The sequence below is a fragment of the Acanthochromis polyacanthus genome, chromosome 1 (genome assembly GCF_021347895.1).
Source record: "Acanthochromis polyacanthus isolate Apoly-LR-REF ecotype Palm Island chromosome 1, KAUST_Apoly_ChrSc, whole genome shotgun sequence".
Taxonomy (NCBI): Eukaryota; Metazoa; Chordata; class Actinopteri; family Pomacentridae; genus Acanthochromis; species Acanthochromis polyacanthus.
The window spans coordinates 932,840-948,230 of record NC_067113.1 but is presented as its reverse complement, the minus strand read 5'-3'; the positions used below and the strand labels follow the sequence as shown (position 1 = coordinate 948,230).

Sequence of the window (15,391 nt, the reverse complement as noted above, 5' to 3'; positions counted from 1 at the left end):
CTGAGTTAATCATGTCACTCTGGTCAAATAGTTTTCAATCTTTTATAGAGGTACCATCATTTTTGTCCAGGCCTGTTTCATTAGTTTGTTTTTTTAAATAATTATGTTAATCAACAATTCAAAAGTAATGGCTGTTTTTGATTATTTAATTTTCAATAAATTTTTGTTTATTGTTACTTTTGTGAGTTTCAAGTGATTTCAGTGAGAATTGTGGGTTTTTCCTTCTTTAACTGAGGGGTACCAACAATTTTGTCCACGTGTGTAAGTACACACACATGGACAAACTTGTTGGTACCCTTCCATTATTGAAAGAAAACCCCACAGTGGTCAGTGGAATCACCTGAAATTGAATAAACAAAAAATTAATGAAAATTAATGAATGAAAATCAGGCTTTTTTTTAAAGTTGTGGCTCAACTGAATAATTTTTACAAGCTAATGAAACTGGCCTGGACAGAAATGATGGTGCCTCTAGAAAAGGTGGAAAATAATTTGATCAAAGCATGTTAAACTAAAGTGTGTCCTGTAATTAGCATCATAGATGTCTTCAAACTTGTAATCAGTCAGTCTGCCTATTTAAAGGGTGAGGAGTAGTCTGCTCAGCTGTTGGTATCATGGTGTGTACCACGGTGAACACTGACCACAGAAAAGTTAAGGAGGGAGTTGTCCTAGGACATTAGAAAGAAAATTATAGACAAGCATGTTAAAGATAAAGGCTATAAGACCATTTCCATCTCCTGTGACTGAAGTTGCACATATTATTCAGAGGTTTAGGGTTCACAGGACTGACACAAGAGGAAACTAAAGACAAACTGAAGAGACCGCTAATATGAATGGTAACCACAGAGCTCAGAACAACTTCCAAAGAGATTAGAGGCGAACTCAAAGGTCAAGGTACATCAGTGTCAGATGGCACCGTTCATCGCTGTTTGAGCCAAAGTGGACCTCATGGAAGACGACTGAGGAGGACACCACTGTTGAAAGCAATCTCATCTAGACCATGAAAATTTAGTTTAAATCAATCGAAAATTCATAAAGTGGATGTTCTCTTGCCACAAACTATTTCAGGGATCTAAGAGCAGGTGAAATGTGATACATTTTGCTTCTTGTTGGAATGCTGCTCTGGCACAATTCCATCTTTCTGTTTCCATCTAGGCAGGTGGAAATAGAAAGATGGATGTCCTATGACTTTAGGTTTGCATTCATGATGGTGAAATCAGTTTTTGCAATGTTAACGGCATGGCTTTGGAAAATAATTTCAGAATGAAAACCAACAGCCTGATTTTTGCCACCAGTCAAGAAGGAAATTTGTTCAGCTGAAAGAGACTGACTCTGCTGACTCTGTGACAGCAATTTAACAGAGCTTATGTGTTCAGGAGAGGTCATTTTGAACAGAAACAAGGCTCAGAATCCTTAGTCAACAAGGTTTTTTAATTATCTCTGAAACATTGAGAAATGGAGAGCAACACATAGAAGTTTGAGCACACACACACACACACACACACACACACACACGCATTGACCCCGTTGTTGGCTGATGTCCTGGTTTCAGGAGCTAGAACGCTCCTGGAGGGAATACGACCGACTTGAGGCAGATGTCACTTTGGCCAAGTCCAACCTGCTGGAGCAGCTGGAGGCCCTGGGCAGCCCACAGGTAACACACACACACACACACACACACACACACACACACACACACACACACACACACACACACACACACACACACACACACACGGACAAACACACACACACACACACACACGTACACAGACACACGTACACAGACACACACAGTCTATGGAGTGATTAAGAATTAACAGCATATGTGTGTGTGTCCTCAGACAGAGCCTCCAAGTCAGCGGCACATCCAGATCCAGAAGGAGCTGTGGAGGATCCAGGACGTGATGGAGGCTCTGTCCAAAAATAAACCACAGCGGAGCACAGACAGCAGTGAGGCTCTTAAATTATACTTCCATACGTCACATTCTCAGTCATTTCACAAGTATCTGTTGTGATTAACAATAGGTGGGTCCCTGCCTTGCCTCTTTGTGTTTGTTCATGAACAATACAACACAACTGTCCTGTTTTTTTCCAGTATGTCTCTGTGACTGCAGTGAAGCAATCACCCTTGCTCTGACGGAAATTACCTGGCACATACCTGAATATAAGCCGCACCCGCCAAATTTAAAAAGAAATAAAGTTTTGTACATATACAGTATAAGCCACACCTGACTATAAGCCGCAGGTGTCCACATTGTAACGTGTATTTACACGAAACATTTTTTAACTTTTAATGAAATAAATGCTTTTCCCGAACAGTGCCTGAGTCAGTTCTTCACGTTGCCGACTCCAACGTCTCACCATGGATTCAGTGATGCCAGGCTTACTGCAGCAGCTCTGTTTCCTTCTTTAGCAAGCAGATCGACTGCCTTTAACTTAAAAGCTGCATTATATGCATGTCTTTGTGTGTTTTCCATGATGAGAATGTGTGCATGAAGTGCAAAATGACCAATTTGAAGAATTTAGTGCGAGTGTGTTTGATTTAATTCAGTTTCACTGATCCACTGTGACCTGTTTGGTCATTTCATTCTGATGTGACGAGGCTAAACGTATGGACGGCATAAAGCTCGCACATAAAAATTTATGCATTAGCCACATTGTTGAATAAGCTGCAGGGTTCAAAGCGTGAGAAAAAAGCAGTGACTTATAGTCCAGAAAGTACGGTATTTAGAAACATGGCCTGAACATGTGTCAGTAAATGTCAAGATGTCAGCTCCATTTCTCTTCTCCCTGCTTTCCTGTGTTCAGCAGATTTTCCTGGTTCCAAACCACTCTCCAGTCAACAGAAAAATGAGGTGAGGCAGTGATGCAGCCCACTTTACACAACTCACACTCTCAGATAATTCACATTCAGCAATAAAATGATTGTATGATTTAGTTTAGTGTAATTAACATTGATTTGATGGGATGTGCATCCTTTCTGATCTGAGATTCACCTGTTGGAAACTATCAATTTTTGTGCTATGGAGTCAGCATGGATCACATGGTGGCATTACTCAGCAGGAACATGTGAAGGATTTCCTGCACACGATTTTTGCACAGGATAATAATTTTTTGTACATTGTGTATCTTCATCTACAGTGTTGCAGAGCGTTTTTTTACAAAGCACATTAAATGTGCACAGATCAGTTTCTTGCATACCATGCAGCCAGTGTGTTCAGTTAAATTCAGTATGCCATGGGAATCAACTTGCTGAATCTACCAGTGAGCTGTTTTTTCCAGATGAAACTGCACAGTGAGCAGGGACTGAAAATCCTTGTTGGTGTGTTCATGATTTGTCCAACATTTAGTGTGCTTATTTACAGCAATGTTTTGTTCCAAGGAGGAATCAAATTCCTAATTTAATATCATAATAAAATAATAGTTTACATTCATGGCAGTTTTTGTCATTCTGCTTTGATTTTTGAACAGTGCTACATTGCTTTACAGATGCTGCCACAGTGTGATCAGACTGAACAGGCAACAAATTTTGAGAATTTTTGAGTTCACATCCCACAACTTTACACTGTCACAGCAGGCAACTCTTCATAGAACAGGAGCTCTGATTAAGCAACTATACGCTACCTGCTTGACACCAAAGAGCAGATAAATGAACTGGTAAACATAGTATTGCATCTAGTGACTTCAGACAAACAGTTCTGGAAAAAAGCAGTACAGGAACATAACCTATAAGTCACCATCTCTGAATGACAAAATCCTGTCGTCAAAACAGCTTACACATGCAACAGTGTCACTAAATATGATGACTCCAAATGAATGATATTGTTGCTCTGTGTCTGTAGGATGCGTATGTGAGTTAAATGTTCGCTACTCGTTTGCTGTAAGAACTTGCTAAGACATACACCAATCAGCCACAACAATAAAACCACCTTCCTAATTAGATTAGATTGGCTTTAACTTCATTGTCATCACACAGAGTACAAGTGCTAAGACAACGAAATGCAGTTTAGCGTTTAACCAGAAGTGCAAAAGCAGCATTGAAGTGCAAATGTATGGCTGTAGGTGTGTATTTTAGTTTGTGCTTTTATTATTTTAACTTATTTATTATATGTTGTGTATTTTTGTCTGGTTTTTTTGAGTAGCATGTGTTCTGTTTAATGTGTTGCAGTGCAGTTTGTCTAAGACAAATTTCTAGAATAAAGTAAAACTGGACTTGATAATATAAAGTAGTTATTCTAAATCTACAGGTGGAGTAGGATAGTGGGTGGTGCAGAGTTAGGAAGCTGTTCCTGAGCCTGCTGTAGTGCCCTCTTGAGGGCATGAGGGCAAAACGATTGTGTCCAAGATGAGACGCGTCCCTGATGATGCTTTGTAGGTCCCTATTGTGCTAAACACTAAAACACAGGTGTTTTAGTTGACACTGAATCTCTAGGGGTGTCCTGTGAAGTTTGCACTGGGATGTTAACAGCAGATCCTTTTGGGTACCACAGGAATCTCTGTGGATCTGGATGGTTCCAGCACATCCCATGGCAGTGGTTTTAATATTGTAGCTGATCTGTGTATGTCAGTGTTTGGAGCTGTGCTACCTTCAAGTGGCAAAACATCAATTAAAGCGAGTATAACCAAGTTTAGGCGTCTTGACCTCAGTTTGCACTCCACAGGGCAGTCCAGGTAAACACGCATCTTTGCTTTGCTATGTCTCCAAAATTTGTTTGGTCTGAGCACACTGTTGAAAGGTTCTGGACTTCACCAACAAGGAGGATGTCCAGAATGGTAAAGGTAAAGCTAGAGAAATAAAGCACTTCTTGTCTGCTCTGTCAGCTTTTGATGGCTGTACTCGTTATTGTCCGTTACCTTGGAATGACACCAGCTGTGTTAACTGTCAACAGGCAGTGACGATGCTGCCTCTCAGTCCTCCAAAAGAGGTCAACAGTGTGCCCCCCCGCCCGCCCCTCCCCCAGTACTACGACTCCTCAGAGCGCCCCCCTCACGTGCCCCCCCACCACTCACACCCTGGCGGCCGACTGCCCCCCCACACTCACCGCCCTGAAGAACGTAAGGCAGGCTCCAGGAACGGAGCGCACAGTGTAAGAGCTGCTGAAAGCATCCATGGCACCCCCGCCCCTCCATATCTACCTCCACCGTGCACATCTTTAGTTTGCCTGTGTGACCACCATCCATCAGCACGCTGAGCCACTGAGCCTCATTTAACAGGAATCTGTGTACACTCAACCATCTTTACCTTCATTTTTATCATTTTCACCTCCTCAGCTCCATCCTAAAGGTTGATTTCATTTCATTTTGAGGGTTATGCTTTATTGTGTGGGTTTACACTTTTTTCAGTGCATTTTGCTCATCCAAAGCTCATGAGCTCTTTGAGATTCTGAACAGCAGACAGCTACATACTTGGGTTTTTATATTTTTTCATACACATGTACACAGTAGTGTGCAGAAGATTCAGTTTATTTTAAGGACTGTTTTCAAATTAGTGCAAACCTGGCTCTTACCAATGCTAATATTTGGCTTTGGTCTTATATGGACATTAGTTATTTCAGTTCAGTTTTATTTATATTAGGGATGGGAATTTCGACTAATTTCCCCACCGACTAGTCTATAAAGCCAGAAAACCTGCAATTTAGTGGCCGTTAGGGCTGGCCCGAATAGTGGTTTCTGGCCTCCGAATATTCGGGCCCTATTAAAGACGAGGGGGGGAGGAGGGGGCGAACATTCGGATACCAAAATTAATATCCGGATAGTGTCGTAGCGAACGAATATTCGGGATATCCGGGTCCAGCCCTAGTGGCCGGGGGTGGCGGGAGCCGGCGAACCCGGCGACGGGCTCTGTGGTCAGGCAACTGGGGCAGACAGGGCGTCTCGGTCTCGCCGCTGAGAGCCACAGGGGCAGGGCAGCAGAGCGTAAATCAGCACCGTTTGGCAGTATTTTGACGCAGCAGATGACAACAAGGTCGCCTGTCGGCTGTGTAAACTCGCTGACCCCCAATTTCAACATAACCCCCAATTTCAGAAAATGGACCTGAAGCGAATCTCCAGCGCCGTGGTGCTTCAGGGACGCGGCACTGGCACTCCGCAGTGCGTGCAGTGGAAATTGAAGAGAATGGGTTCTAAGTGCTGTGCAGTACGATTCAAGAGTGCGGTGCGGCGTGGAGCTTTCGCGTTATGTGGAAATTCGGGGTTAAGCGGGAGCGTCGCCATCTTCCCACTTTACTTGTTCAAACTTTCTTCCCCAAACTATGTGGCCCTGCCCCCTGCTACGTGTGCGTGTGAGGGGAGGGGAGGAGGAGCAATTCTCTCCCTGGCTGCTCAGCCTGTTTACAAAGAAGCCGAGGCAGAGGCGCGAAGAACAAGGTGCATGATGCTTAATGCAGCGTTTAACCGACTAGTAAAATACTAAGCGTTTAATAAATGAGTAGGCGGTTAAACGATTGAACCACTAGTCGCACACATCCCTAATTTATATAGTGCAAAATCAAACATACTGAATGCCATTTCAAAACACTTTACATTGTATTGTCGAAGCCTGATAGTTTATAGAGGAAAAAAAACAATTCTGCTCGAGCAGTGGGGAGGAAAGTACTCGTTTTTAGCCTTAATAGGGTTTTTGTACGGTATGCACATGGGTGTATCTGACTGCTGCTGAACAGTGTGTATTCTTACCCTGCACATGCCTTCCCCTTGTCCTCACAGCAAGCTCCAGACTACCGGCTGTATAAGAGCGAGCCCGAGCTGACGACAGTTAAGGAGGAAGTGGACGAGGCCAACGGTGAGGACAAAGACAAGACCGAGACGTCTGCTGAGAGTAAAGACATCTCCAAAGGTACGTCTGGATTCCTTCACATAAACCTGGTTCTGTCACACATAGTCTTTGTTGGACTATCCAGTTTTCAGTCATGTGGTAGTTACTTAATAGTAGATACACATGAAAAAATAATGTTTATGAGCTTCCACATCTCTGCTTTTCAGTGAAGTGATGTACATTATCGGGATATAAGAAGCTGGAATTTAGTCATGGACCCTAGAAAAGAATGGTGGACTTTCTATAAACCTCTACAGAGAATTTCAGAAGCCTGGCAAACAAAATCCATGCCAACAAGTAAACAGCCATTATGCAAGTTAAATAAGCTTTCCTCCTAAAGCTTATATAATTTGTATAATGGTGGCTTGCTTGAACAAAAAAAAAAAATTTCAGTCCCAAAATCACTGGACATCTCCAAAGGGCTATGTCCACAAGTACGTAGTTAGCTTGATCGATAGTCACAGTGGCCGCAAGTGTTTAAAACACCCTGCTTGAAAAATCCTGAAATCGTCCCAGACAGGTCTAGCATTAGGTCTAGCATTGAGAGAATCACAGTGTATTTCTCCAGGGGCATTGGAAATGTCTCAGGGCTGCATTTTTATTTTCCTAGTATTTAGCATGTAGACCATGTATTTCATAAAAAAAGGTGAACATGTTCTCAGGTTCTGAAAGGTGAAGCCAACAGGAAATGCTTTCTTTCAAACAGTCAGGAGGAGGGGAGTCTGCTCTGGTTACACAAGGTGTTCAGATTGTATAGAAGTCTTTGAGAAAATGACTCTACCTCTGCCTTGATCTGCTACCTCAGTAAACATTTTCCACATGAGTTTATGATTTCAGTCACTATCTTCAAGGCTCCCTCAATACAACTAAATGTTCATTTAGTACATTAGGGTCCCACTTAAAGGAAAATCAACAGTAAAGCAGCGTATGTTTTAATCAGGAACTACCCTGTGACCTTTGTCATTATCTCATTCTGTAGTGTCCTGGGATTCACTTGTCAGACCACTGCTTGGCCGTTACAGCCATTTTCAAAAAGCCAGGATGACAATAGGGACATTCCGAGGCTTTAAAACAGTTGTTCCACGTGTGTCACATTTGTTATATCCTTTCTTTATATGTAATTCTCAAAGAGTAGACACTGTATCAGTGTTTCAGCTTTTATTTGTAAAACAGTGCAGATAACATGGATTCCACTTGCTGTAGTTCCACTGAACCACGAGTCAAAGTGAGATGTTGCTGATCAACAGCAATTCTATCTCTGAATGTCTCCAGCTTTGGTTTACATTCGTGTCTTCTTCCTTGTATGTTGTGTGTACTGGAGCGTGGTTAAAAGTTCTGCTAATGTGTTAGTGATGGTGTTCCCTGCCAACTCTCCACAGCGCCCCCCTACCCCGTGGGCATCATCCCTCCGAGGACCAAATCTCCCCTGAGCCCTCCTGAGTCCTCCACCATCGCCTCCTATGTCACCCTGAGGAAGACTAAGAAACCTGAGTCCAGATCTGTGAGTCTTGCCTTTAGCATCAAGAGAGATCCAAAAATGGAAATGAAATGAGCTCATTCCAGTTCAACTAATGTGTCAGAAACAGCCTCAAGGAAAGCTGTTTTGTTTTTCCATTGTTTTGACTTTTTGTGTGGGCCACATTATTTTAAACACTGCGTTTGTTCCTCTCTGATGTTTTTATATGTCATTGTCTGATACAGATTCAGGGCATAGTATTCTCGCTGTAGGAGCCATTTTTGCACATATCACATTTTGCAAGTGTTGCCCAACAAAAGGGTTTCCCCTTATCCCTGCAGCTTCACTGGTTTTCTCTGAGCTGAAAATTGTTGCTCTGTCTTGTGTTCTTAATTTATTTAGCAAACACAGTATCTACTATTTTTTTATTTCCTTTTGTCAGTGGATAAAAAGAACCTTGTGTTCTTTAATCTGTCACTCTTTAATCTCAGTTGTTGTGGAGAACGTTTCCACTTCAGTTAATCTTGTCCTGCTGCTGTTGGCATGAAAAACAAAAGTGTGATTTTTTTTTTTTTTTTTTTTTTTTTTTAAAGAGCAGCACTTAAGATACATATTTACAGGATTTTCTCTTTATTTACCACAGAGATCTACAGCCCTCTCACATAATTCTGATTAATTTACACTTACAGTTGGTTTGGAAATCAGTGATGAGTCAGTAATGGATGTATTAACTAAAACATTAAACATCCAACTTTAGAAAAAGAGGTGGAACGATGAGGCTGTTATGGAAACAATAAAAACCCTTGATGGAGGAGGAGGAAGATAATGCACAAGTAACATTAGTGTTAGCAGTAATTTAATTTAGCTATGATATGGTAGGCAGGTGAGGTTATTATCCCTGGTATCGGTAGACAAGCAGTAAAGGTTAAAAAAAAAAGATAATTATAGAGTGGTAAGACACTGAATTACTGTTTCAGAAGTAACTGTTTTACAGCCAGAGGTATGAAAAACAAACAAACAAAACATGTCAAAAAATAAAATAAAAAACACAACACAGTAATTTGGAATGAATTGAACTAAAAAAATAACTAAATCAGTACAGACAAGTTGAATAAAGTGCACACAAATTTTAGAACAGTCCCCTTGTACTCTGCTACAGCTCTGCTGCTTTCTCTGGCTCACATAACTCCACCAGCTTCTGCTGCTTTATTCCTTTGGTTTGTTGTAATGTGTGTAATTCCAGCCCTGATCTTTCACATTTGTTGCCTTCCTTTGACTCAGCTGGAAGGCCTAACCCTAACCCTAACCCTAATCCGATAGTGTTACTTATTTAAACCGACAATTCGAAAAGAACCAATACAATGCATTATGAGAAAATATAACATCAACACTGCAGTAAAACCACTTACAAAACTCCGGCAGCTATTAGTCCATCCCAAAGACAGAATAGAACTGGACAATAAATGTAACATCGTCTATGAAATACCGTGCAAATCATGTAACAAAACATACATTGGTGAAACAGGCAGGTCATTCAAAACAAGAAGAAAGGAACACCAAACAGAATGTCAAAAGGAAATGACTGGACGCCTTACAAGAGCCCAAAAAGAGAAAGCCGAACAAGAAACAAAAAAATCAGCCATCACAGATCATTGCAGAAGACAGAACCACGTTATGGACTGGGACGGGGGGAGGATTATAACTTCGGAGACTAATAAACAGAGACGATGGATCAAGGAAGCCATTGAGATCAGGAAGCGGGCGGGCCACACTATGAACCAGGATGAGGGGGCCTACATCTTCTCGCATACCTGGGACACCATCCTCCAGAGACCACCGGACGGCAGGAGGCGTGGTCGGTTTGATCTGTCAAAACCGACCACGTGATAAAAAGGACACGCCACCAAATGTCAGATGACGCTCTGAGGAAGACAGCAGAAGCTGTCGAAACATGTCAGCAAGGTAAAAACAACTCTTTTCGAATTGTCGGTTTAAATAAGTAACACTATCCTATAGTATACAACGACAAAATGAACCTAATCCAACTAACCCTAATCCTTCATGCCAGGGTTGCTTTACTACTGTGATTGATGGATGTAGCATTGTTGTGCTGCTTTTCTGTTGTGTTAGATTTGGTAGACTTGTAGTTTGGATTTTTGAAAGAAGCTTAATTTTATTTATGTCTCCTGAATCATTATTGTAGGACTGTTATTCACTTTTTCAATAAATAAAGCTTAATACTGTGGAACCCCTAAAAATGTGTAACCTCCCTTATAGGACAGATTTATATTTGTTCAGTCAGAATATACCCACAACTCAGACATTTTTTGAAGAGCAGCTTTTTTTCAGAAATGTACAGTTATATGCAGCGATATGAGCTACACTACAAAAGCTGACTACAGGACGTATTTCTGCTACATTAAGGTTAAACATACAGAGAAACTATAACTACAGATGAAGCCATGACACCAGATCAGGTACAGCTGTCCCTCTTGGCCTTCATGCCTGTCGTCGCTCATGATGTTCTTACTCTTCACCAACATATCACCAGGAAGAACTCTACTCTACATTGTGACCATAAACACTTACAAGTTTTTAAAATCATGCTGCTACAATGTTCAGTAATGTTTCAGTTTTTCTTTTTTAATAAATTTGCAAAAATTTCTGCATTTCTGTTTTTTTCTGTCAAGATGGGGTGATGAGTGTACACTAATGAGAAATAAAATGAACTTTTTTGATTTTGGCAAATGGCTGCAATGACACAGAGGGTGAAAAATTTCAAGGGGACTGAATACTTTCCGTACCCACTGTACTTCCTAGAAAGGCTACTCCGTCAGTGGACCCATAGTGAGGCCGGTGATCATTTCGACTGAATGGGAATTTGAAGAATAATGTGAACGTGCTGGTCTGAGGGATCTGCCTGCTTGATAAAAATAATGTGACTGTGGGTCACAGCTGAGTTTGCCCACTGTCTCAGTTGTGCTGAGTTGCACAGAATTGTCTGCTTTTTACAGGATCTGGTGCAAAGTTTATTTTCTGCAAACATTTGATGACTTAAAGTGATTTCAAGTGAAATATCACAATTTTAAGCTTTTTCCTGGTTATTTTTCCATGGTAATTTCAAATACATTTCTTTGATCTGGCAAAAGTTCTCTGATCTTACAGTTTGTGTCATTTTGGGGATTTTTTTTTAAGGAGAACATGTCTGTCCAACCCACTGATGGATTTCAGAGTTCAAAGGGCTTTAGAAAAGTACCCAACATGGCAGATCCTGTTGTTTTCCTGGCAGCTTCATTATCTTATTTGTCCTATCAACTTCAGTCAGGCAGTGTAACATGAGCCAGTTATACAGTGCCTTGTGAAAGTATTCGGCCCCCTTGAACTTTTCAACCTTTCGCCACATTTCAGGCTTCAAACATAAAGATATAAAATTTTATTTTTTTGTCAAGAATCAACAACAATTGGGACACAATTGTGAAGTGGAATAAAATTTATTGGATATTTTAAACTTTTTTAACAAATAAAAACCTGAAAAGTGGGGTGTGCAATATTATTCAGCCCCTTTATTTTCAGTGCAGCAAACTCACTCCAGAAGTTCAGTGAGGATCTCTGAATGATCCAATGTTGTCCTAAATGACTGATGATGATAAATAGAATCCACCTGTGTGTAATCAAGTCTCTGTATAAATGCACCTGCTCTGTGATAGTCTCAGGGTTCTGTTTAAAGTGCAGAGAGCATCATGAAGACCAAGGAACACACCAGGCAGGTCCGAGATACTGTTGTGGAGAAGTTTAAAGCCGGATTTGGATACAAAAAGATTTCCCAAGCTTTAAACATCTCAAGGAGCACTGTGCAAGCAATCATATTGAAATGGAAGGAGTATCAGACCACTGCAAATCTACCAAGACCCGGCCGTCCCTCTAAACTTTCACCTCGAACAAGGAGAAGACTGATCAGAGATGCAGCCAAGAGGCCCATGATCACTCTGGATGAACTGCAGAGATCTACAGCTGAGGTGGGAGAGTCTGTCCATAGGACAACAATCAGTCGTACACTGCACAAATCTGGCCTTTATGGAAGAGTGGCAAGAAGAAAGCCATTTCTCAAAGATATCCATAAAAAGTCTCGTTTAAAGTTTGCCACAAGCCACCTGGGAGACACACCAAACATGTGGAAGAAGGTGCTCTGGTCAGATGAAACCAAACTCTAACTTTTTGGCCACAATGCAAAACGATATGTTTGGCGTAAAAGCAACACAGCTCATCACCCTGAACACACCATCCCCACTGTCAAACATGGTGGCGGCAGCCTCATGGTTTGGGCCTGCTTTTCTTCAGCAGGGACAGGGAAGATGGTTCAAATTGATGGGAAGATGAATGGAGACAAATACAAGAAAACCTGTTGGAGTCTGCAAAAGACCTGAGACTGGGACGGAGATTTATCTTCCAACAGGACAATGATCCAAAACATAAAGCCAGATCTACAGTGGAATGGTTCACAAATAAACGTATCCAGGTGTTAGAATGGCCAAGTCAAAGTCCAGACCTGAATCCAATCGAGAATCTGTGGGCAGAGCTGAAGACTGCTGTTCACAAACGCTCTCCATCCAACCTCACTGAGCTCGAGCTGTTTTGCAAGGAAGAATGGGCAAGAATTTCAGTCTCTCGATGTGCAAAACTGATAGAGACATACCCCAAGCGACTTGCAGCTGTAATTGCAGCAAAAGGTGGCGCTACAAAGTATTAATGCAAGGGGCCGAATAATATTGCACGCCCCACTTTTCAGGTTTTTATTTGTTAAAAAAGTTTAAAATATCCAATAAATTTCGTTCCACTTCACGATTGTGTCCCAATTGTTGTTGATTCTTGACAAAAAATTAAAATTTTATATCTTTATGTTTGAAGCCTGAAATGTGGCAAAAGGTTGAAAAGTTCAAGGGGGCCGAATACTTTCACAAGGCACTGTCGATGCACAGATACAGACAAGTACATTAAAGATGAATAGCATGTAGCATCACAACACTTCTTATTTGAGCTTTAAGTATTTTGTAGTTCCTGATGAGAAGCTTCTTGCAATGTTATCCATAAACGGTAAGATGCAGTTGTGGATCATCTCCAGAACTGTAGTAACCGATCTAGTGTTCCAGGAGGACTCCACACACTTTGAGAAAATGTAAATATCCACTAGAGCAAAGACAAATTTCAGGACTGACTTACAAATTAATCACATGATTTGTGATAAACAATTTATACCTTCTTCCAGAAACTATGTAAAGTCATGGTTTATTGCAAGATAATCTTACACTCAGCCTTGTCCTATGCAGGATCGTCCCAGGAGTGCAGTGGATCAGACAGGATTTGGGGAGAGAGAGGTGGGTAGGACAAGAATGAGTGTGGAGGAGCAGCTAGAGAGGATAAGAAGAAACCAGCAGGCCTCCTCACTCCGTGAAAAGAAGAGAGAGACTCCATCTCGCTCACCCTCCTTCAGCAGAGACAACCCGTTCATTGTCCTGCAGGTGATGTCACACTCACACACTCTCAACACGGTCTCACGGGGATTCGTGAAACTGTTACGTAAATTTTTTGTTTCTTTTTCGTGCGCACCAACACGATTTCGTCATGTTTTTCGTGCCGCTCACCACGAAATGTTTTTCGTGTTGCTCACAACGAAACCCGCTGTGGTAATCACAGCTGAAAGTGGTTTATACCAGCGGATTCATGACGATCTAAGCTGTCCATCGGCGTATACTGCTTGTGTGATCGCGTTTGCGGCCGCCGGCCGCCGGACATTCTTGAAATTCCTATGCAAATTGGGAAAAAAAAAAAAAAAAAAAAAAAAAAAAAAAAAAGGTAAGTGTACCACCGGGTTATGGTTAGGGTTATGGTTAGGGACGATGTCATGCAAAATATAGCGTTGGATTCGCCATGGTTTTACATTAAAAATATAATACACACATTCGTTTGAAATACGTTCTGGGTGGCACGAAAAGTCCGCCGTTTAAAATACATTGGTGCGCATTTCGTGGTGAGCGGCACGAAAAACATGACGAAATCGTGTTGGTGCGCACGAAACCGAAACTAAAACTTACGTGACAGTTTCACGAATCCTCGTGAGATCGGGCTGACACTCTATACATGGTGGCTTAGTGGCACTGTGTTTCACTTTTCCTTCAGCTTTGAAAACTGTCAAACATTTTCAGTCTGGATTTAATTCAAGTGTGTGTGTGCTGTTGTTTGTGTGTGTGTGTGCAGAATCGCAGCCAGACAGAGGGGGCCTGTGCAGACCCTGTACAGCTGGAGGCGGCTCTGCAGCAGCTAAAGGCAGCTCACATGGAGCAGAGCAAGACGGATGCCGAGGCTGTGTCAACGCAGGTTCATGGCTCTTTGTTCACATTTTTTTTACACTATAGCCATAACCACATTCAGGAAGATGTTAACAAGTTCCAACTGCACCACCATTGGTTCTGTGGAGGATTGGAGATGTCCTGTTGTGTGGAGGACAGCTGTACATGCTCATTCTGTAGTAAATAGACAACATCCAGGTGTTCTATTTGGATGAGAGTTTCAGTTAGCTGTTTTCTCAAATGGCCTCATACTAAATTTAAAACTATGAAGAAGGTCTCTGGATTCTCTTTGTGTCATTCAAAAATGCTCCCAGTGTTAAAATGCTGTTTTGCTCCTTAGCATGCCAGACACCAACTTACTAACTGCAGATACAATATTACATAATTTACTATCTATGTAACACTATTTTTCATTCAATTATTTCCCATACTTTGCTGCTTTTTATTAATGTTAATGTTCTGAAAAAAATAACAGTCGGGTGTATAAACCTTTATTCATATGCTGCAGTGTACAATATGCCAAAAAAGGTGTGTAAAGCCTCACACACTTCTGTACAAACAGCTCATGACTTGATTCTATTTAAATCTACAGGAGGTGCAGAGAGCGGAGGAGGTGAAAGATGCCAGGTGTGAGGAAAAACAGCAGGACAGGGACATGACCCTGCAGAGTGTGAAGAAGCCACAGGCCAGCAGCACAGACAGTGAGGTACTGTAGACACCGCTTTAGCTTCCATTCACACGAAAATTAAATAACACGACCTATCTGTAAAGAATTT

The 15,391-nt window shown here is 41.6% G+C and overlaps 1 protein-coding gene across 20 annotated transcripts in view; it reads left to right on the top strand.

Moving 5' to 3' along the window:
* Positions 1 to 15,391, top strand: part of LOC110960005 (pleckstrin homology domain-containing family A member 5-like) — a 318,880-nt gene that overhangs the window by 287,730 nt on the left and 15,759 nt on the right. For 15 of the 20 annotated variants that reach the window (XM_051945227.1, XM_051945226.1, XM_051945252.1 and 12 more), the window contains 9 exons: positions 1,551 to 1,652; positions 1,843 to 1,951; positions 2,810 to 2,856; positions 4,891 to 5,088; positions 6,707 to 6,836; positions 8,195 to 8,316; positions 13,596 to 13,787; positions 14,524 to 14,643; positions 15,208 to 15,321. In XM_051945227.1, coding sequence (XP_051801187.1) covers positions 1,551 to 1,652; positions 1,843 to 1,951; positions 2,810 to 2,856; positions 4,891 to 5,088; positions 6,707 to 6,836; positions 8,195 to 8,316; positions 13,596 to 13,787; positions 14,524 to 14,643; positions 15,208 to 15,321 — 1,134 coding nt within the window. The remainder of the gene's footprint in view (positions 1 to 1,550; positions 1,653 to 1,842; positions 1,952 to 2,809; positions 2,857 to 4,890; positions 5,089 to 6,706; positions 6,837 to 8,194; positions 8,317 to 13,595; positions 13,788 to 14,523; positions 14,644 to 15,207; positions 15,322 to 15,391) is intronic. The other 5 variants (XM_051945225.1, XM_051945214.1, XM_051945282.1 and 2 more) reach the window with 3 other exon arrangements.